Raw genomic sequence first — 16,519 nt, 5'->3', positions numbered from 1 at the left:
CACGGCTTCCTTGTTTTCTTAGAGGCAAGGCCTGTGCTCGGTAAAAACAAATCCCTTTGGTGCAAAGGACAGTAGACGGCAAGATGTAGAAGTATGGCGTAGAACAGTGGTTCCCAACATTTTGACTTCTGTGGACTCCCACTTTATCATTACTTGAACTCGGGAACCCCCATTAAATCATAATTGGAAACCGGGGACCCTTACTGAGTCATTAGTGAAAGCTGGGAACCTAATCTATTAATATTTAATTTTCTATGCATTTGTGGACCCCTAGGGGCCCCCGGGCCACAGGTTGGGCACCACTGGCCGGTAGAAGATGTATTAGAGAAAAGTGGTTCAGACAGAAGGGGTTCAGGAAACAGCCATAAGTCAGAGGTGAGACAAGGAAGCTAGGGCTGGTTGTGATGGTTTTCTTTAGTGGGAGGTAACAACTGTAGGTGAGCTTGTCAAGATGCCACTGGTAAAAAACAAAGAGCTGTGGTGCAATTTACTGAATTACTTGGAAGCTTTGGGGGAAATCTATTAATGTCTTTGATATTTCTGTAGGTGTTTATCTTGTAAAAGTGTTTCTGTGACAGTCATTAAATGTTTTTTCTTCTCTTCAAGGAACAATTTATTGAATTGTGCAAGACCCTCTATAACATGTTCAGCGAGGACCCTCAGGAGCAGGAGTTGTATCATGCCATTGCCACAGTAGCAAGCCTTCTCTTGCGCATTGGCGAGGTCGGCAAAAAGTTCTCAAACCCACCCTCGAAGGCAGGTGATAAAACACCTACTGCTGAAGAATCACCAAGCGATGAGGAAGAGCGAACACCCACTTCGGAGAACACCCAAGATGCAGATGCTGAGCAAAGGGGGCAGGCTAAGACAGAGGTTCTTCATGGTGACCTCCCTGAAAAGACACAGGAGGACACCCAAAAGTCTGATGAGGGAGCAGGGAGTGAGGAAGGAACGGGGTCTCCAGCACAGCTACTTTCAGATGATGAAAACAAAGATGACCTATCCATGTCCTCCTATTCCATGGTCAGTGCTGGCTCCCTGCCCTGTGAAGATATTGCTGATGACACAGTCCTGGTTGGCTGTGAGTCCACCTGCCCTACACCGAGGTACGGTAGCACAATTGATGCAGACTGGTCCATTTCCTTTGAGCAGATCTTGGCATCCATCCTTACTGAAGCTCCACTGGTGGACTACTTTGAGAAGAAGTTTGACATCCGTCAGAAGATAAAGCAACAGAAGAAGATGGAGAGGCAGATCAGTTCTTCTAGTGACTATGAGCTTTCCTCAGTGTCCGGCTGACTTAACAAATTCAGTGTTTACTCAATGGACCATTGAGTGGGGGAAAGAGGGACTGATGATGATCCCCCTGTAGTCTCATAGTGGGATATCAAGTACTGAAAAATTCTGCAGGAAAATGTACTGTATCTCTACGCATCAGATATATTCAACTGAGTGATACATGGGTCTTTTTTTCACTGGCTGGCTAATGCCAATATCTTGTAGGAAGAAACTTCGCTCAAGGAGAACATCCTTTGTACTTGTGAAGAGCATAAATAGCCAAGCCCCGAGGCTTTGTCTTCCCCATGCATCCTGCATGTAGCCCTTTGCCGTATCTTTTCAGTGAGATGCTTTATAGTATGGTATGGACCCTGCTACTAGAGGTGAATATGTGCACTCCAAACCTGGTCTCGACATGCCTCCAGTGCCTACCTCCCTTGACTATTTTTAAGCTCTGCACCACCATGGTTGGGATTATCCACTTGCTCTGAAAGAATGAAGTTTTGGTACTAGTGTCCCCCATTTGTCACGAAGTAGCTCAGCAAGCTAATGTCCCTTGCATTATGTTATTGTTTCAGACAGTCCTATCCTTGCACTTAAAGGGATGTTGCTGGTTTCTCTAAATCTGGTGCAGTTGTGTGCCTCCACGTTATACTTTTTCCTCAAATTATGCTTTGTAAGGTGGTCTGAAAAGTGCAGGTTTGTAGGTTCCCTGGCCAAATCGTACCTGGTCATAATAATATGCTTGTGGAGAGCAATGGCATATTGTTTGTGGAGCAAACATTGTTTCTTAGTAATTCATTCATTTCAGAATAGCTGTTTGGACCACGATGCTGTGTGCATCTCTATTCCAACTCATTTTTTCCTAGGTAGCCTTTTATGTGTTGTCCTAGCTCTTTCTAAGCTAGAGAAGTTGATAAGAGTTATGTATGATCAACTGTTGCTAGGAACATTTCTAATGATGCTAGTGCAGCTGATTCTCGTACCTTTCTGGCAAGCTTCATTTACCTCCATCTATAAGCGCAGTCATTTTTTATCCTTAACCATAATGTGTGACTGATTTTAGTTTTCTAAACTATATTTAACTGTATGTGTGTCTTTGACCTCAGCTTGCTCTTGTTGTGGTTGATTTGGTGAGTGCATGTGTACGCATCGCTATAAGCTGTCCTAAGGTATAAGGCACCGTTTGCATGACAGTGCGAAATGCAGATGAATGATTGTCTGAGGATGTTTATCGTATGTATGGGTTTCTGATAATTAGTCTGTGAATTGTGAGTGTAAGATACTGTTGCACTTTAGTGGCTGTGAGGACTCTGCATACGTCTTGGGTTAGGGGCATTGCATAAGAGCATGTTTGCTTGCTTGGGTCTACCACTGCCTGTGAAAGTCAGGTGAGCAGCATAGGTTTCACGTATTAAGAACCTGTGTAGCTCAGCCCGTCTATGCACATAAGGATGTATGCATCAGCAGTTGTGAATGGAAGGGTTCGTGATGAGCATCTTTGTATTTACTGGGATGAGTGCTATATACCAGTGCCTGCACCGCTATGTATTAGCTGTGTGTGACTAGGGGAGGCTGTGAGCACGTTTGTGGAAGTTGTTCACACCCTAAGGCTTCTTCCAAGCATTCCCTGTGGGTATCCAAAGTGTTATCAGAGGATGCAGACCACAGCAGAAAGCCTCTGGCTCCAGTGGCCAGCCCTTGACAACCGGGCCTTGCTGTTTACTGCAGGCCCTCTGTCCTCAGGAGGGAAAGATGGCAGGGATGTAGCAGAATCTCTGGGAGTAGGAGCCATGCTCCTTTGTATGAGGTGCTATGCGCTCCACCAATGGAGGTTTCGCTTCAGTCACTCAGTGAATGTGAGCGAGACTGCAGACCTCTCGTAAAAGGACATTAAACTGAACTGTATGGTGACTAGATACTTTTCTGTGTGGTTTTGGAAAAGTTCTTTGGTTGATTCACCTAATTAGCCCAGTATAAACTGTGTGCAATACTTTTTTTTAAAGAGTTGTGTGCAGTTCTAATGTTGGTGAGCGCCCTACCACAGACCTCCGTGAAATAGGACAATACTGTGCTTTAAACATTTGAAGTATTCTGCTAGATTTTATTCCATGGCTGCCGTATTTCTTGCACTCATTCTAAGGATGTGTGTGTGCTACCTCCAGTAACACACTGATTTCTTTTTTAACTCATATATTTTCTGATTCTAGTAAGATAACTGTTGTATAGGGACTCACCAATTCAACCGTAATCCTTACATGACAGAAAATACCTATTTCAATTATTCTATGTCTCGTCATTTCCTAGTATCTGCATGCATTGGATAAAAATTTGAACATTCCTCAAACTTTTATTTTATTCTGCCAGAAGAGATGCTGCCACCATGTAATGAAATGTCTAGTCGTGCCCCAGGCAGATCACATAATGTTTAATAAAGAAATTCAATTGCTGTGACGTTAAGAAATTCGAAGTAAGGGTTGTAAAGATGTTCATTTTGGGATAGACAAAGCAGTGCGTTGTGTAAGTTTTGGAAGACCATAGAACTACTTAGCTAGTCTCCATTTTTCAGGGTCTCAGAGTACCTACTAGCAGTGGATACCACAACTTTTATCCAGCTGGGCATTCCCAGTTTGTCCACACGTGGTTGGACAGATGACCACACCGAGGAGCACCCACAAACAGTGAAAGATCGAACAGTTGGGTGAAATGGTGAGAGTAAAGACCAGTCTAAGTACATACCCAGAAAAAGAAAAACTCTAATTTGTTTTACTTTTATAAGTATTTTAATAACAATAGGGCGCTGCTTTCTGAAGGATTTTAGCAGGGAATTGTGATGTAGCTACTTCACAATACATGTGAGCCTCATCATTCACGGGGGCCTGCGGACAGAAACCTTCTTTTTGGGTGACTGTGGTGGAGAGGGCTCTGTCATCTTTTGTGTATTTTTCAGAGCGGTTTTAGTTACCTTGTGAACACTCACGTTTGCCACCCTGCCAATCCTTTGCAAAGTGTTTGTGAGGCAGCCCCACCCTCTTTTCCGCGAATCCTACCGTAATTTATTGCAATTGTGTTTTTTTTAAGTGAAGGATTGTAACCCGTATGATTTTTAAATGTCTGTTTCCAAACCCCTTCATAATCAATAAATGAACTTGCAATCTAAATGAGTTGTTTCTAGTCAATATTTTGTGCTGGTTTGAGGTTCCCTCTGCTCTTCTATTTTCAGGGCTGTCAATATGGTACAGGTATAAACACACTTAAGCCACAAATGCTTTTCCTCACTAAAATAGCTTTAATAGGCTGCTAAAGTGCTGTATGGTTTTTTGTAGACTTCGCTGTGCTGCAGACACGCTACAATTATTCGTCAGTATGGTTTACTTCAGCTCGTTTATAGAAACATTTGGGAAATCTTCAGTGAAGGATGACGAGAATATTATAAGAAATAGGGAAGGAGGCACAAGTCCTAAACAAACACCTGCACCGATCAAAGGAATTTGATGTGCCATTAAAATGTTCCTATGCAGTAACACGTCTCCTTTCTGCAGCCATTTGCCAGCAATTAGAGCATATAAACACACACATTAGTTTAATTTTTAAAGTACGTTTTCAGAGACTGAGCAATAGCGAGGTCTTTATAAGAGAGGCTTTTTACTCATGGTAACGTTGATAGGAATAGTTCTAGATATTTTAGGCAGGTTTTCCACCTAACTTGAATGTTCATCCAACTCTACGCTGCCAGGAGGGATGTGGGTACCTCATTACTCTTTTCAAGAGCCACTCGTTGCACTCCATTGCCTTTTATATGTGACAAGTAACTTCCCGTTTTAACGACTTCATTCTTTGCACTACTGTGGGAAGAGAAGGAGGTAAGTTGGAGGTAAGTTGAATTTGGCTTCTCTTCTATCCCCATTCAGTGTCTGGGGGGTGAGTGGGAACTGGTATATGGCCTTAAATGGCATTTGATGAAACATCATCTAAAAAATGAAGGATCTGATAATAATTACAACCATGAGAAGAGAGTAGGACTGCTGAACCACAGGTCAGTAATGTCCTTAATGACCTAAGATCTTTTTTACATATTCATGCCACTTGAAAGAGTGATGGCATAAAACGATGCAAGATTTTATTAGCGCGTCAGACCTTATTAAGAAAACTTAAAAGGGAGACGCGAATAGGCCAATGAGCCTTATGACTCGCTTCAAGGTTTTCCCACCATATATCCCGTACATGCAGATCAATAATCAATAACATTTGTAATCAATAGGAGTCAGTAAATGTCATTCACTATGACCTCTCGGCCATGAATAACCACACCTTTGTATAAAAGTTCAAATGTTTATTTCCCTATATTAACAATGCCAATATCACATAGCTCAACCTCAAAATTAAATGATAAACATACAGAAACAATACTGGCTGTCCAAAACGGCGAATGAATCGCAATCTAATCAAAGCTTGGGCTACCACACATTCTGATGTTACAGTACAAATTAATAGCAAGAATAACTGTGCAAACGATATTACATACATTTAGGTTCAACAAAGAAAAGACATCAGCTGTTATTTCATGTAGCGAACATCATCAGTGAGAATCCTAGCTAACATCAGATTAGAATAGCTTGTTTGGGCTTCATGCATAACAATTTAGTAAACAAAAAATTGGAAAACATCTATGGCTCTATCAAAATAGCGGTTGGTGCCTAGAAACAAAAGCAAATAGCCATAGCAGTAAGTAATGTCAGTGAATACCTATCCTCAATAAAGTTCAGCAAGCTGTGACCGTCTTCAGCATCAGGACTTCAGTTCGGTCAGCAATACATCAAGATTCAGCATCAAAGTTCAGAAAAAGCAAAGTCTTTCTAAGCTGTAAAGTTAAGCATGGCTAGTCAAGAAAAGTAACAGTGTTGGAAAGCTTTTCTCCTCCCGGTGCAGTCTGGCTAAGTTAGATTTCCTAAAACTACTTCCCACATCCTAATTGGTCAGGGGATCGCATGTTCACACTTTGTCCAATGAAACTAAAACTTCAAATCTATAATTCTGCTAGTACATGGTTCACATGTCGACGGTTGGCTCCTCTTCTCCCGTTCTCCTCATTCGGCTCGTCAGGTATCAATATTGTTGCAGCTTATACTCCAGTCAGTGGGTCCATTGTCTCCTCCTGGGAAGGTCAGTCTTACACACATTACATTAAACATTGTTACACTAGCAAGTACAGCATCTTCTAGCAGGCAGTTTCCCATGAGAACTAACTTCAGCTACAAACACTTGGACAGTACAGTGGAAAATCACAATCTAATTCTCTAAGCATCCATTTTATTAGTTGCCTAAGAAATACAGCTTGACATGAGGCCGTGCAACTAGGCCAAGACCTCGCTAAGTTAAGGCCTCTAATTAATAAAGCTACTATCTAATGCATAACCCTTAATATGACATATTACTACATTAAACATAAGCTTAACAATTCATATTAATGAGCCATTAATAAGTACAGTTGGTGAACATTGGTGGCCACTCTGGTGGGCACACCTTCAAATGTGTGCATTATTTTTCTCTAGGGTAAAACAATTTCTACACAGTTCCAACACTCAAAATACATGAACCTGAGCTCTTTTTTTTTTTTACATATTCATGCCACTTGGAAGAGCAATGGTATAAAAGGATGCAAGATATTGCACGGTTTTGTTTTGGTCTGGCCATTTCACAGTTTTGTGATAGATTTCTACAGCTAGCCACATCCTGTAAAGCTCAAGTCATAGTGAAACGTACTCTCGATAGCCATGTTATCCTGCTCTCAGCTAGATGTATGAATACATGGCCTCAAGAAGTGAACCAAAACTGTAGTGACTTTTATCGAATCTCTTCCTGTATAAAACCGCTATTCATATATTTTGGCACTGCATTTCACAGTCTTCGCATATTTTCGTATCTTTTGAGGTCATTAAATAAACCCTCTACTTTCTGAGGGTGTCCAGTGCTTTTCCTCCATTTTTCACTGGTACTTAGCGGCAAAATACTGTAGTCTGTCAGTTCATTACATCTAAGTTACCGTTGTATGAAAATCTCACACTGACATTTTGCAATCCGTTTTTAATTCTGCAGTGTGTTCTGTGTACAGTCACCTCACAAACTCCCAAGTCACGGGGGAACAAGACAAATTGACTATCAACCCCCCTTGACTGGCTGCACAAGGCTATTGGCCTGCAAAGAACAGCAGACCACCATCCCTTTGTTTCCGTTCCTAAAACAGGAACCTTATTTTTTAGGTCTTGAATGCAGACGGCACGCATGCACTGTCCTTTGTCGGTGATCCGTTATATTAAGAAAAATCCATGTTGTATAGAAAAATCCTTTTCTTGGCATATTATCACTTTTCTTGGCTGCCTTCTAATTCTGCTGAATGTGTTAGGCATCACTTCCTTGTCTTTGCATGGAGCACGTACAGATTGGTTTAACTAAATTAGTCTCCGTCCGCTGCTCCTGCTTGATTAAAGTACTATTTCTTCTTTTTTGTTTTGCATTTTGAAATAGCGCAAACTCGACCCGGCAGAAAGGTACTGGGGCACTTTACATGAGCACCACCAGTTGCATTACACAAGTTCCCGTTCATTTTTTTGGGGGCATGTGAAGTTAAGCAATTTGTCCAGAATTATGTTGAGGTGATGACAAGACTCAAACCTGATTCCCCAGTTCCAATGTCAGAATATCTGGCCGTAACACCGCCTCCTTTTTCCCCCCACCCACTCCTCCCTTCAAGTTGGGCATAATGTTTTTTTAGCCGTGTTGCACAGCATAACTTCTGCGGTATAACATGCCTGACAGTTTTTTTTGTTTGTTTTTAAATGCACAGCTCTATTCATTGTTTACTTTCAGCCATGTTGCACAGCGGGTGCTCTGCTGTGCAACATAGCTATAAAAAAAAATTACTGCCAATTGGCTTTGTCAATGCATGTTTATCCAGCCCATGTTCTTTAAAGGAACTGGTGCTGCATTAAACAAAATCTCATTAGCTCACTAATCTGCCATTGTGAAACATCGTCAAGAGATTTGCTGAACCCCGTCACTCTTTTTGATCTAGTTCTGAATTATATACTAAATCTAACAAATCATTTCATTTTAGAAATATTGTGTCCACTTTGCTACGCAGCTCTTCTCGGAGTACGGTGCAGATACCCAAAAGAACTTGCTTTTTTAACTTGCTTGTTTTCTGATGCTAGATCCTGCACAAGTATTAAACCTTTTATTTTGCAACAATTTACCTTACTATAAAAAGTATTTAGGCTGAATGGCAGCAACTTACTAAGATACATTTGTAAATTCATAGATCATGGAAAAAACATTTTAAGCCACTTGATATGATTCCTGAAGTTGACATTTCTTTATGCATTGATGAGCATAAACTGAGGCATATTTTTCTCTAAATCATAAAAATAGTTTTCATTATCTTGGATACATACTGGGAGCTTGCCCTAAATATGATAAAATCAGAAATGTTCACTTTATGAACCTAGCAATTTTTAGGAATAAAACGTTTTTGTGTAGGAAAGTGTGTGGCTGCAGTAAGTAAGTTTATTTCATGCATAGTTAATTAGATCCATTACATGTACTTGTAAGAGTGCGACTGTTTGACATACTGAACCTTTTTACCTAAATAGCTTTGAGCGTTGTGATGCAGGACAATGTTATACAGGACATCTAGGAAACAAAGGGGTCCTCAACCAGACACGAGTGCAGAAAGTTGACTAATCTTATGTAGCCCATATTGATGTTTGCCTCCTATAATACAAGTAGCTGCTGTGTGCTCTGTTGTTGAGTGGAGCAAGTCTGTCCAAATGAGGGAGTTTCTGTAGACCAAACCGGATAGAGATATTGCCTCAAAAGTGGGCAAAATTTATTTGCAAAGTTTGTATTTCTCACCTGAATTCCGAGTTTATCACACAACAAAGATGTTACAGATGAACGCTGTGTCATGCACCGCACTGGAATCACTGCCCAAAGGTCCTCTTACAAGTTGTTAACCATTCACCATAGTGTAGATCAGTGTAAACGAAACGATCTTTAGAGGTTTAGGCCTCAGCATCAACCTGCAGGAACATCCTTTGAGCATCACCTCACTCCAGGAATGAAAAGTTGGCAAATATAACAATGGCATGTTAACTAGACAATCACACAACTAGAGTTCTTCTGACATTTACCATCTGACTTGCTACAAATACACCTGTGCCACCTCCAGCTAGGTAGAGGTATCGGCTCACATTTAGTAGGCTATCAGGTAGAAACTGTGATATGCAAAATAGCTACAGCTTTTCATACAGTGTGCATGTGGTTGCATCGGTGCATTATTTTGTAACTGGGATCCTTCAATCAAATATAATTTCCATTTTAATAAATGTTTCTTTAGTTATGCATTTCTACACTCAGAAATAAATCCTCTCCTTTCTCCGTTGCTCGATCCTTTTTTGTCTGGAGAGCAAATTGGAGGCCCCTTTGATCATAGACAGTCTTCCTCTCTGGGCTGGTGTTACATATGATCATGTTCACAGTACAATCTTTAAATCCTCTTAGCCAGCTTTCTGCAGTCTAGGTAGCTCAGCCTCCAGATGTTTGACTGCAGTCCAGTGCTGGCACTGTGAACAGCTGTTGTGCGATTAAGGATTTCCCAGTGGTAGTTTCTGAGGCAACTTTCAACCCTCGCAGATGTGAACTCCCTTTTTTCTGTCGCACTTGACATCCACACTGTTGTCATGCAAGCGAGGCTTTCTCTGGTATCAATTTTGGGAATCATCTATACCTGACGAAATGCTTGAACAACGTATATCTGTGCGAGGTTATGAATTCAAATCTGTTTTACACGTTTTATTAATTTGTCCTGCTTTTTTAGTAGTGGATTGGTTTTAACTGGTAGCATTTGCCTAAAATACAAGCAAGTAACCTTTTAAATGAAGCTAGAGCTATTGTTCTATATTATGCAAGTATACGTTTTTGGAACGTTTTAGGACTTTGTGTAAAAAGGATTGAAATGTTGAGATGTGATTTGTGTTTCTTTAAATGTTTTTGATGAGATAGTTATATATACATCTACGCATCATGGATAATATACAGGAACTAGGTATTCGGTGTCACTAATAAGGCTTCATTTACTCACTCTTCGTAAAAAATCAACCTGTAACTGCCAAATCATTCTCAGAGAAAGTCCATTTCTTGTAGCATAGCCCTAAGATTGAAACAAACATGACCCGAGCTATATCTACTCTTGGATTGCTTCTGGGATTACAAAGTCCTTAGAGCCTGGCGTTAAGTACTCTCCCACCGCAATGTCCTTCTGATGTCAGTTGAAAGCATCCACGCATTCCACTACCTCACAAGTCTCATGTGGCGCCTACCTCTGAACTTTTCTAGTCAGTTTTTTTATGTCATTTGAATCACTACTGTTATTTTTCTCAAGACCCTGTCAAACCATTTTCTCATTCATATTTTTAAATCCCCTATCTGTCCTTTGTGACCAGGCCCACTATTTTAAATAGTTTTACTAAATACATAATATATATGCACATGGAAAGTAGGCTAATCCATATTCCATGTTTCCCAGTTTTTCTTTGGTTCTCTTTAGGAATGTTAAACTAAAAGGGGGTAGTTTAAACGATGCAAAATGCCTGACTCGTTTCCTTTCCATGGCAGTTTGTAGTTCGCTATTTTTAAACAGAAGGTACATTATTAGAGGACCCCCTGCTTTCAGTGCGCTTATGTTTCTTTTTCCTCAAACGGCATTCATTTGAACTCTTTTGTGTTGGGACGAATTTCTCTCAAAGTGTACTTATTGAAGGGAATCTGTCATACACATACTCAAAATAAGCGCTCTCGACGTGGCAGTGCTAATTCACCATTCCGACCTCTTGTTAGGTCATAAAGCTCAGTTCAAAGGCACTTATACAAATCCCGTATACCCTAATGTTAACCCTCAAGCTCTGCAACTGAAGGCCTTTAATTTTCTCTCAGTGTGCTTCTGTGAATGTACAAGGCCCTTTCCCCTGAACAGTACTCACTGGTAAAACAGGCCTTGGCAAAGCCAATAGATCTAGCTTTCAGTACCATTATCTGACCTTTTGGTTTTATCAGTGTTGATTGCTGATTTTGAACAGCAACCACAAACATGGGTGAGGGAAGCAGTGGACAAGCTGGAATTAAATTGGGTGAAAATTAATACTTTGAAAGAGCCGAATAGGGAGTGATGCGCAATATGACAATTTTAGAGTGGAGCAGGAATAACATAGCAGGGGAGGCAGGAATTTGAGGGGAAAGCAGCATATAATAGCGTAATGAAATGCATGCTCTCTGAATGCTGAACTCAAAAGAAAAACATTCTTTCCTGAATATAAGCACTGGAGGGATAAAACTTATCCCATCAAGAGAATGGTAAAAGAAGCTATGCTTCAGGGGAGTGACAAACAGAGGAAGGAAATAGATCAGTTATGAAACAAGCAAATGAGATTGCCAAGAAAGACAACTATTGATGGCCAGTTTAGTGGCACAAAGACCACTTTTTGAATTGCTATAGCACACAATAGTCTTGGACAGCAGACAGCTAAAATCTTTAAGTACTCCATACTAGCTGTACGCAGATACTGTACCTTAACTTGTGTTAATCTGTGATACAACATCAAACACGGATGGTATGCAGGTGTTTCAAGAAGAGTTGGGAAATTAGCTCTGTCCTTCGTATTTTGAAAGTACCAATGTGCTAAACTAATAGTCTTTTTCAAGCTGATATTGTTGCAGTGAGTTAACATCTCATGTTGTGGTACGATGCAATTAGCAAGAAGAGGATCAAGCAACACACCGTATAGTCAGTTATGACTTCAATTTGTGTATTATGTAGACAGAAATTAGAGGCTTATATATGTAATATTGTGTCACTTCTGACTAATACAATGACTGTGACGTAGTGATGCCGTACTCGCCTGTTGGAACTGGTTAACCATATGTCTTTGATCAGTAAGAACTAGTCGGAGAAATCGGCAATAGTTTTGAATAATACTATTATGGCTCATTGGGTTTTGTGCCAGTGCAAGACAGGTAAGCTAAATTTAAATCATTGAAGGGCTAATGAAGTCTTTCAACCATTCAAAGATTGGTTTCTTAATTTGGGTTCTATTTCGTATAGTTTGTATGTTTCCTTGCAATTTCTTGTGTCTGTGGCTAATTATTGGTTAATAGGGCTGTTGCATACTTTTAGTTGTCTCTAGAAATTATTTTTAGAGGAGGCACACAAGAGTCACGGATAAAACAGGAGGGCCAACTGCAAAGTGCAGTCGAGAAGTGAGTGCTCATGCGTGTTTTTGCTAAAATATGGCTGCTATGTTCTTGACTCATGACTTCTAAGACACAAGCATCAATTCGCACAGCTGTTTGAACCTGACAGGCCCAGCTCTCTGTAGCCCTGGGTCTGTTGCCTAGCTAGCAGGCTCTGCAAATGCCATGCAAGACAATTCGGAGTTGAAAAACCCATGTGCTAAGAAGGCAATTTAGCCTTTTTAGCAACATTGTGCAACAAAACACCCTATAATGTAGCCAAGAAAAAGTAAGATTAGCATGCAGTCCTCTGTGTGGGTGAGCCTCTGCCACAAGAGTGCACTGCCACACAAGGAATCCAAACTATTTGACACAAAACCATGATTTCTATCTGGAGTTTACTCTGGAAAAGTGAAGAGCCTGAGAGTAATAGTGAGGCAGAGTTGGAAAACACAAGCACTCCAAAGAAGTGCCTGACGGAAAAGAAAAAAAGAGTTCTTGAAGAGAGCACTTGTGGAAAAATAGAACGAGCCAGTCAGAGAGGTAGTAAACAGGATGGGCTCTGTGAAAAGACAAAGGCATGCTGGACAGGCTAAAACCAATAAAGCCAGCGAATAGAAAGCAAGCAAAGGTAATTGAGAAAACAAAAAACCAATGGTAAGAATGAGCAGAATGCATTCCTAGTCAGATTTCAGAATGTCCCCAATATTTCTAGTGCAGCACTCCGTCATATTGGTCTATAGATTGTGGATGCAGATTTCATTTTAATTTCATTTTAAATTTATATTGAATAGTCTTTTCTGACTAAAGCTGATGCCTTTAGCTGATTCCATAAGAATATGGGTAAAATGTCATTTCTCAATCTAGTGCTTAGTCTGTAAACTGAGGTTTGTCAATCTGTAATTCTTGCAACAATAAGACTTTTCCTCTGATAAATCAGTGGATAAATATTGTTTTACAATAAGTGTAAATGTGTAAGATGTTTTAATTCAGAAATTAGAATTGCAAGACTTTTTTTCTAAATGTTAGAGGATAACACATGACCTTAGTACAGCCACTCTAATATTCATCACCATTTCTGGACTTCAATGAATGTATGTATGGCCTTTTCTAAGGGTTCTGTCAAAATTCTTGCTTGTCCATTCCTAGACCAATCCATTTGCATTAGCCTGGTGGTGAATCCTTACTCCACTCAGTTGCAGTGCAACATTTGGGAAGTGCCTTCTACTCTGACTCAGCTTTCAGTTTGAAGTACAGTCAAGAGAGAAGAGCGACCGAGCACTAGCTTCCAAGCAAATTAATGTGCTATCTTTGAATTCTGAGGCTTTAAGAAGTTTGATTGTTTTACATGCCTGAAGCCAGTCCCTCCTGGAGTGGGCTAGGGCCACACTCTAGAAACTGTACGGCTAGAAACTGGAAAAATCTGAATACTACTTTCCCCATTATATAACCTATCTAAGTCCAAATCACTGAGTAGAACTTATGAATTTTGAAAACTTTCTTGGTTCCTGTCCAAGAATTGTTCTGTGTTGCTCCATAGTCCCTCTTGGATAGAACGTGTTTACAAGCCAGCTCTTTGATACTGTTAGTGTGTCAGTCCTTATTTGGTCTTTTAATGTTAATTTATAAGGGGATGTATTATAAGGTCGATGGACCTTTTGACTATGCTTAGAGTGACTCCACCACAAGTCCTTACTCAATACAAATAAATCATCATAATCAATAAACATCGACAAAACTCTTTAGACTCATTAATTGTCACACACCACGACCCATTGGGTCATGAATAACCACACCGTTTAGTAAGTGTTAGGATGTTTATTTCCCTAGATTAACCATGCTAATATCACATAAGTGAATCTAAAAAACAATTGGTAAACATAGACGAACAACACTGGTTGACCAAATCTAAAGAATCTCAAGTTAGCTAATGCATTGATTGTCAAGCGTGATAGAATCATGGTGCAAATCAACAAGTACAACTGTTCATTAGAAATAGCATACATTTAGATTCAGCAAATGCACAAGATAAAACCTTTTTTTTAGTATCCCCAAGTGTCTCCCCTCATCTAACTTTCAGATTAGAATAGCATGTTTGGACTTCATGCAAAAGCAGTTTTAGTCAAAATTAATTTGGAATACATCTAACTATGGCTCTAACAAAAATAGCGGTTGGTACATAGAAACAACTAACAAATTCTACAATCAAGACAATAGCATTGTTATACCTCTTCTCAATATGGATCAGCAAGCTGCGATTTTCGTCAGTTGGACATTCGTCTGGTCTTCTTTAATAAAAGGACAATGAAAGGGAATGGCTCCGACACAGGGGTCTCTAAGCAATCTGAACCATTTAAGAAGCAATTTCAAAAGGGTTGCGTCAACTTATTTAGCCATCAAACTTCAATGTTAAAGTTACGTGTAAAGTCATCAGCAACTGCTCAGCTCCTCAGTTGGAACCTCTACGGAAGAAAATCAAGTAGGAAAAGCGGCCCCTCTTCTTTGTGCAGTTGGGCTAAGTTAGAATCACCTAAAGAACCACATCTCCATTGGTCAGAAAAGCGTAATTTTACAGTCGATCCAATAAGAATTAAACCCCAAATCTATGATATAACTAAATTGTCTTTCACATGTCAATGATTGGCTCTTCTTCACCCGTCCACATCATCCAGTTCATCAGGTAACTTTCTTGTATACATTTGTACTCTAGTCCGTGCAGCCATTGTTGCTTCCTGGGAACATCGCTGTCTCACAAATCAAGTTAATATTGTAACAAACACTAATACAGAACATTCTAGCAAGCAGTTCTCATGAGAAGGTTAAAGAAATCTGCTAACGTTTGGTCAACACAGTGTAAACAATGCATCTTTATTTCACGAACATGCATCCTCACGATTTTATTCAGACATTGCAGTTTAATATGAGGCTGTGCAAAACTAGGCCCAGACCTTGCTAACTTAAGGCCTACAATTAATAAGCAAATACATTACATCAAATCACTAATATGACACTCTACTATACATATTTATATACATATACTCAAAAAGAACATTAATATCCATAAGCTTTAGGTATTTCATGGCAGCCACTCAAGTGGGCACATTTTCCAAGTGTCACATTATTTTCTATATTAAATTCAATGCAAATTCATAACTCATAAAACATAAACATTATTAGTAATAAATTCATCGTTCACAATACACACCTTGGACCAGTAGTACACACTGACCGGCTAATTTACAGAGAGTACAAATACTATCCAGTGTCTTCTTGGCACTGAACCTAAAATACTCTGACAGCAGAACTTGCAAGGGCACAGAGTGTAACCTAGTCTTAAATCAAGTTTGTTTTCATTCCACATCTTGGGGCCCATATATCGGAAGGGCCTGCCTCCACATTATGTGTTCTTAGTTCTGGCTATCAAAAAGGTGACTGCCCAGAAGATCTTGACTTTCCCTGCAGACAGTAGACCTTCAGCTGTTCAGTTGCCTCTATTGGAAAGCCATTGTAAAAATGTTTGTGGGTCAGGCATAAAATCTTAACCTTGAAATTTAGATCAACCAACAGCCATCAAGGATTCTTTCTGGCCTCTGATCCTCTTTAGCTTGCAGAGCAGTCTCACTGTGTAGATCTGAATACACTAGAGTCATGCAGTTTGTACTAGTGGCATCCCTAAACACAGAGAATTACAATATTCCACCTGAGACATGATAACGTTCGTAGCTGCAGCTGCAGTTGATTCATTGAGACAGAAGGGATGAATATTCCTTAATGCCTTTAATATGCTGAAACAGGAAATTGTCACCTTGAAATGTAGATGTCAGAGACCCCCTCCTCATCAAAGGCCACTCCCACTGATTTAACTTTAACTGCAGCGGCTGGTGCGGAAGGATTCCCCAATGAAACAGGTCATAAGCAATTATTCAACCTGGATTTTTCACTCCTTACTATTAAAGGC

The 16,519-nt window shown here is 40.0% G+C and overlaps 1 protein-coding gene across 2 annotated transcripts in view; it reads left to right on the top strand.

Moving 5' to 3' along the window:
• The window catches only part of TBC1D9B (TBC1 domain family member 9B), a 172,277-nt gene extending 167,838 nt beyond the window's left edge, over positions 1 to 4,439 (top strand). For both annotated transcript variants that reach the window (XM_069199510.1, XM_069199509.1), the window contains one exon: positions 607 to 4,439. In XM_069199510.1, coding sequence (XP_069055611.1) covers positions 607 to 1,299 — 693 coding nt within the window. In that variant the 3' untranslated portion in view covers positions 1,300 to 4,439. The remainder of the gene's footprint in view (positions 1 to 606) is intronic.
• The last annotated feature ends 12,080 nt before the right edge of the window (positions 4,440 to 16,519 follow it).

Source organism: Pleurodeles waltl, chromosome 7 (assembly GCF_031143425.1).
Source record: "Pleurodeles waltl isolate 20211129_DDA chromosome 7, aPleWal1.hap1.20221129, whole genome shotgun sequence".
Lineage (NCBI taxonomy): Eukaryota > Metazoa > Chordata > Amphibia > Caudata > Salamandridae > Pleurodeles > Pleurodeles waltl.
Note: the sequence above shows the minus strand (reverse complement) of the source record. Positions and strands in the feature narration are given on the sequence as shown.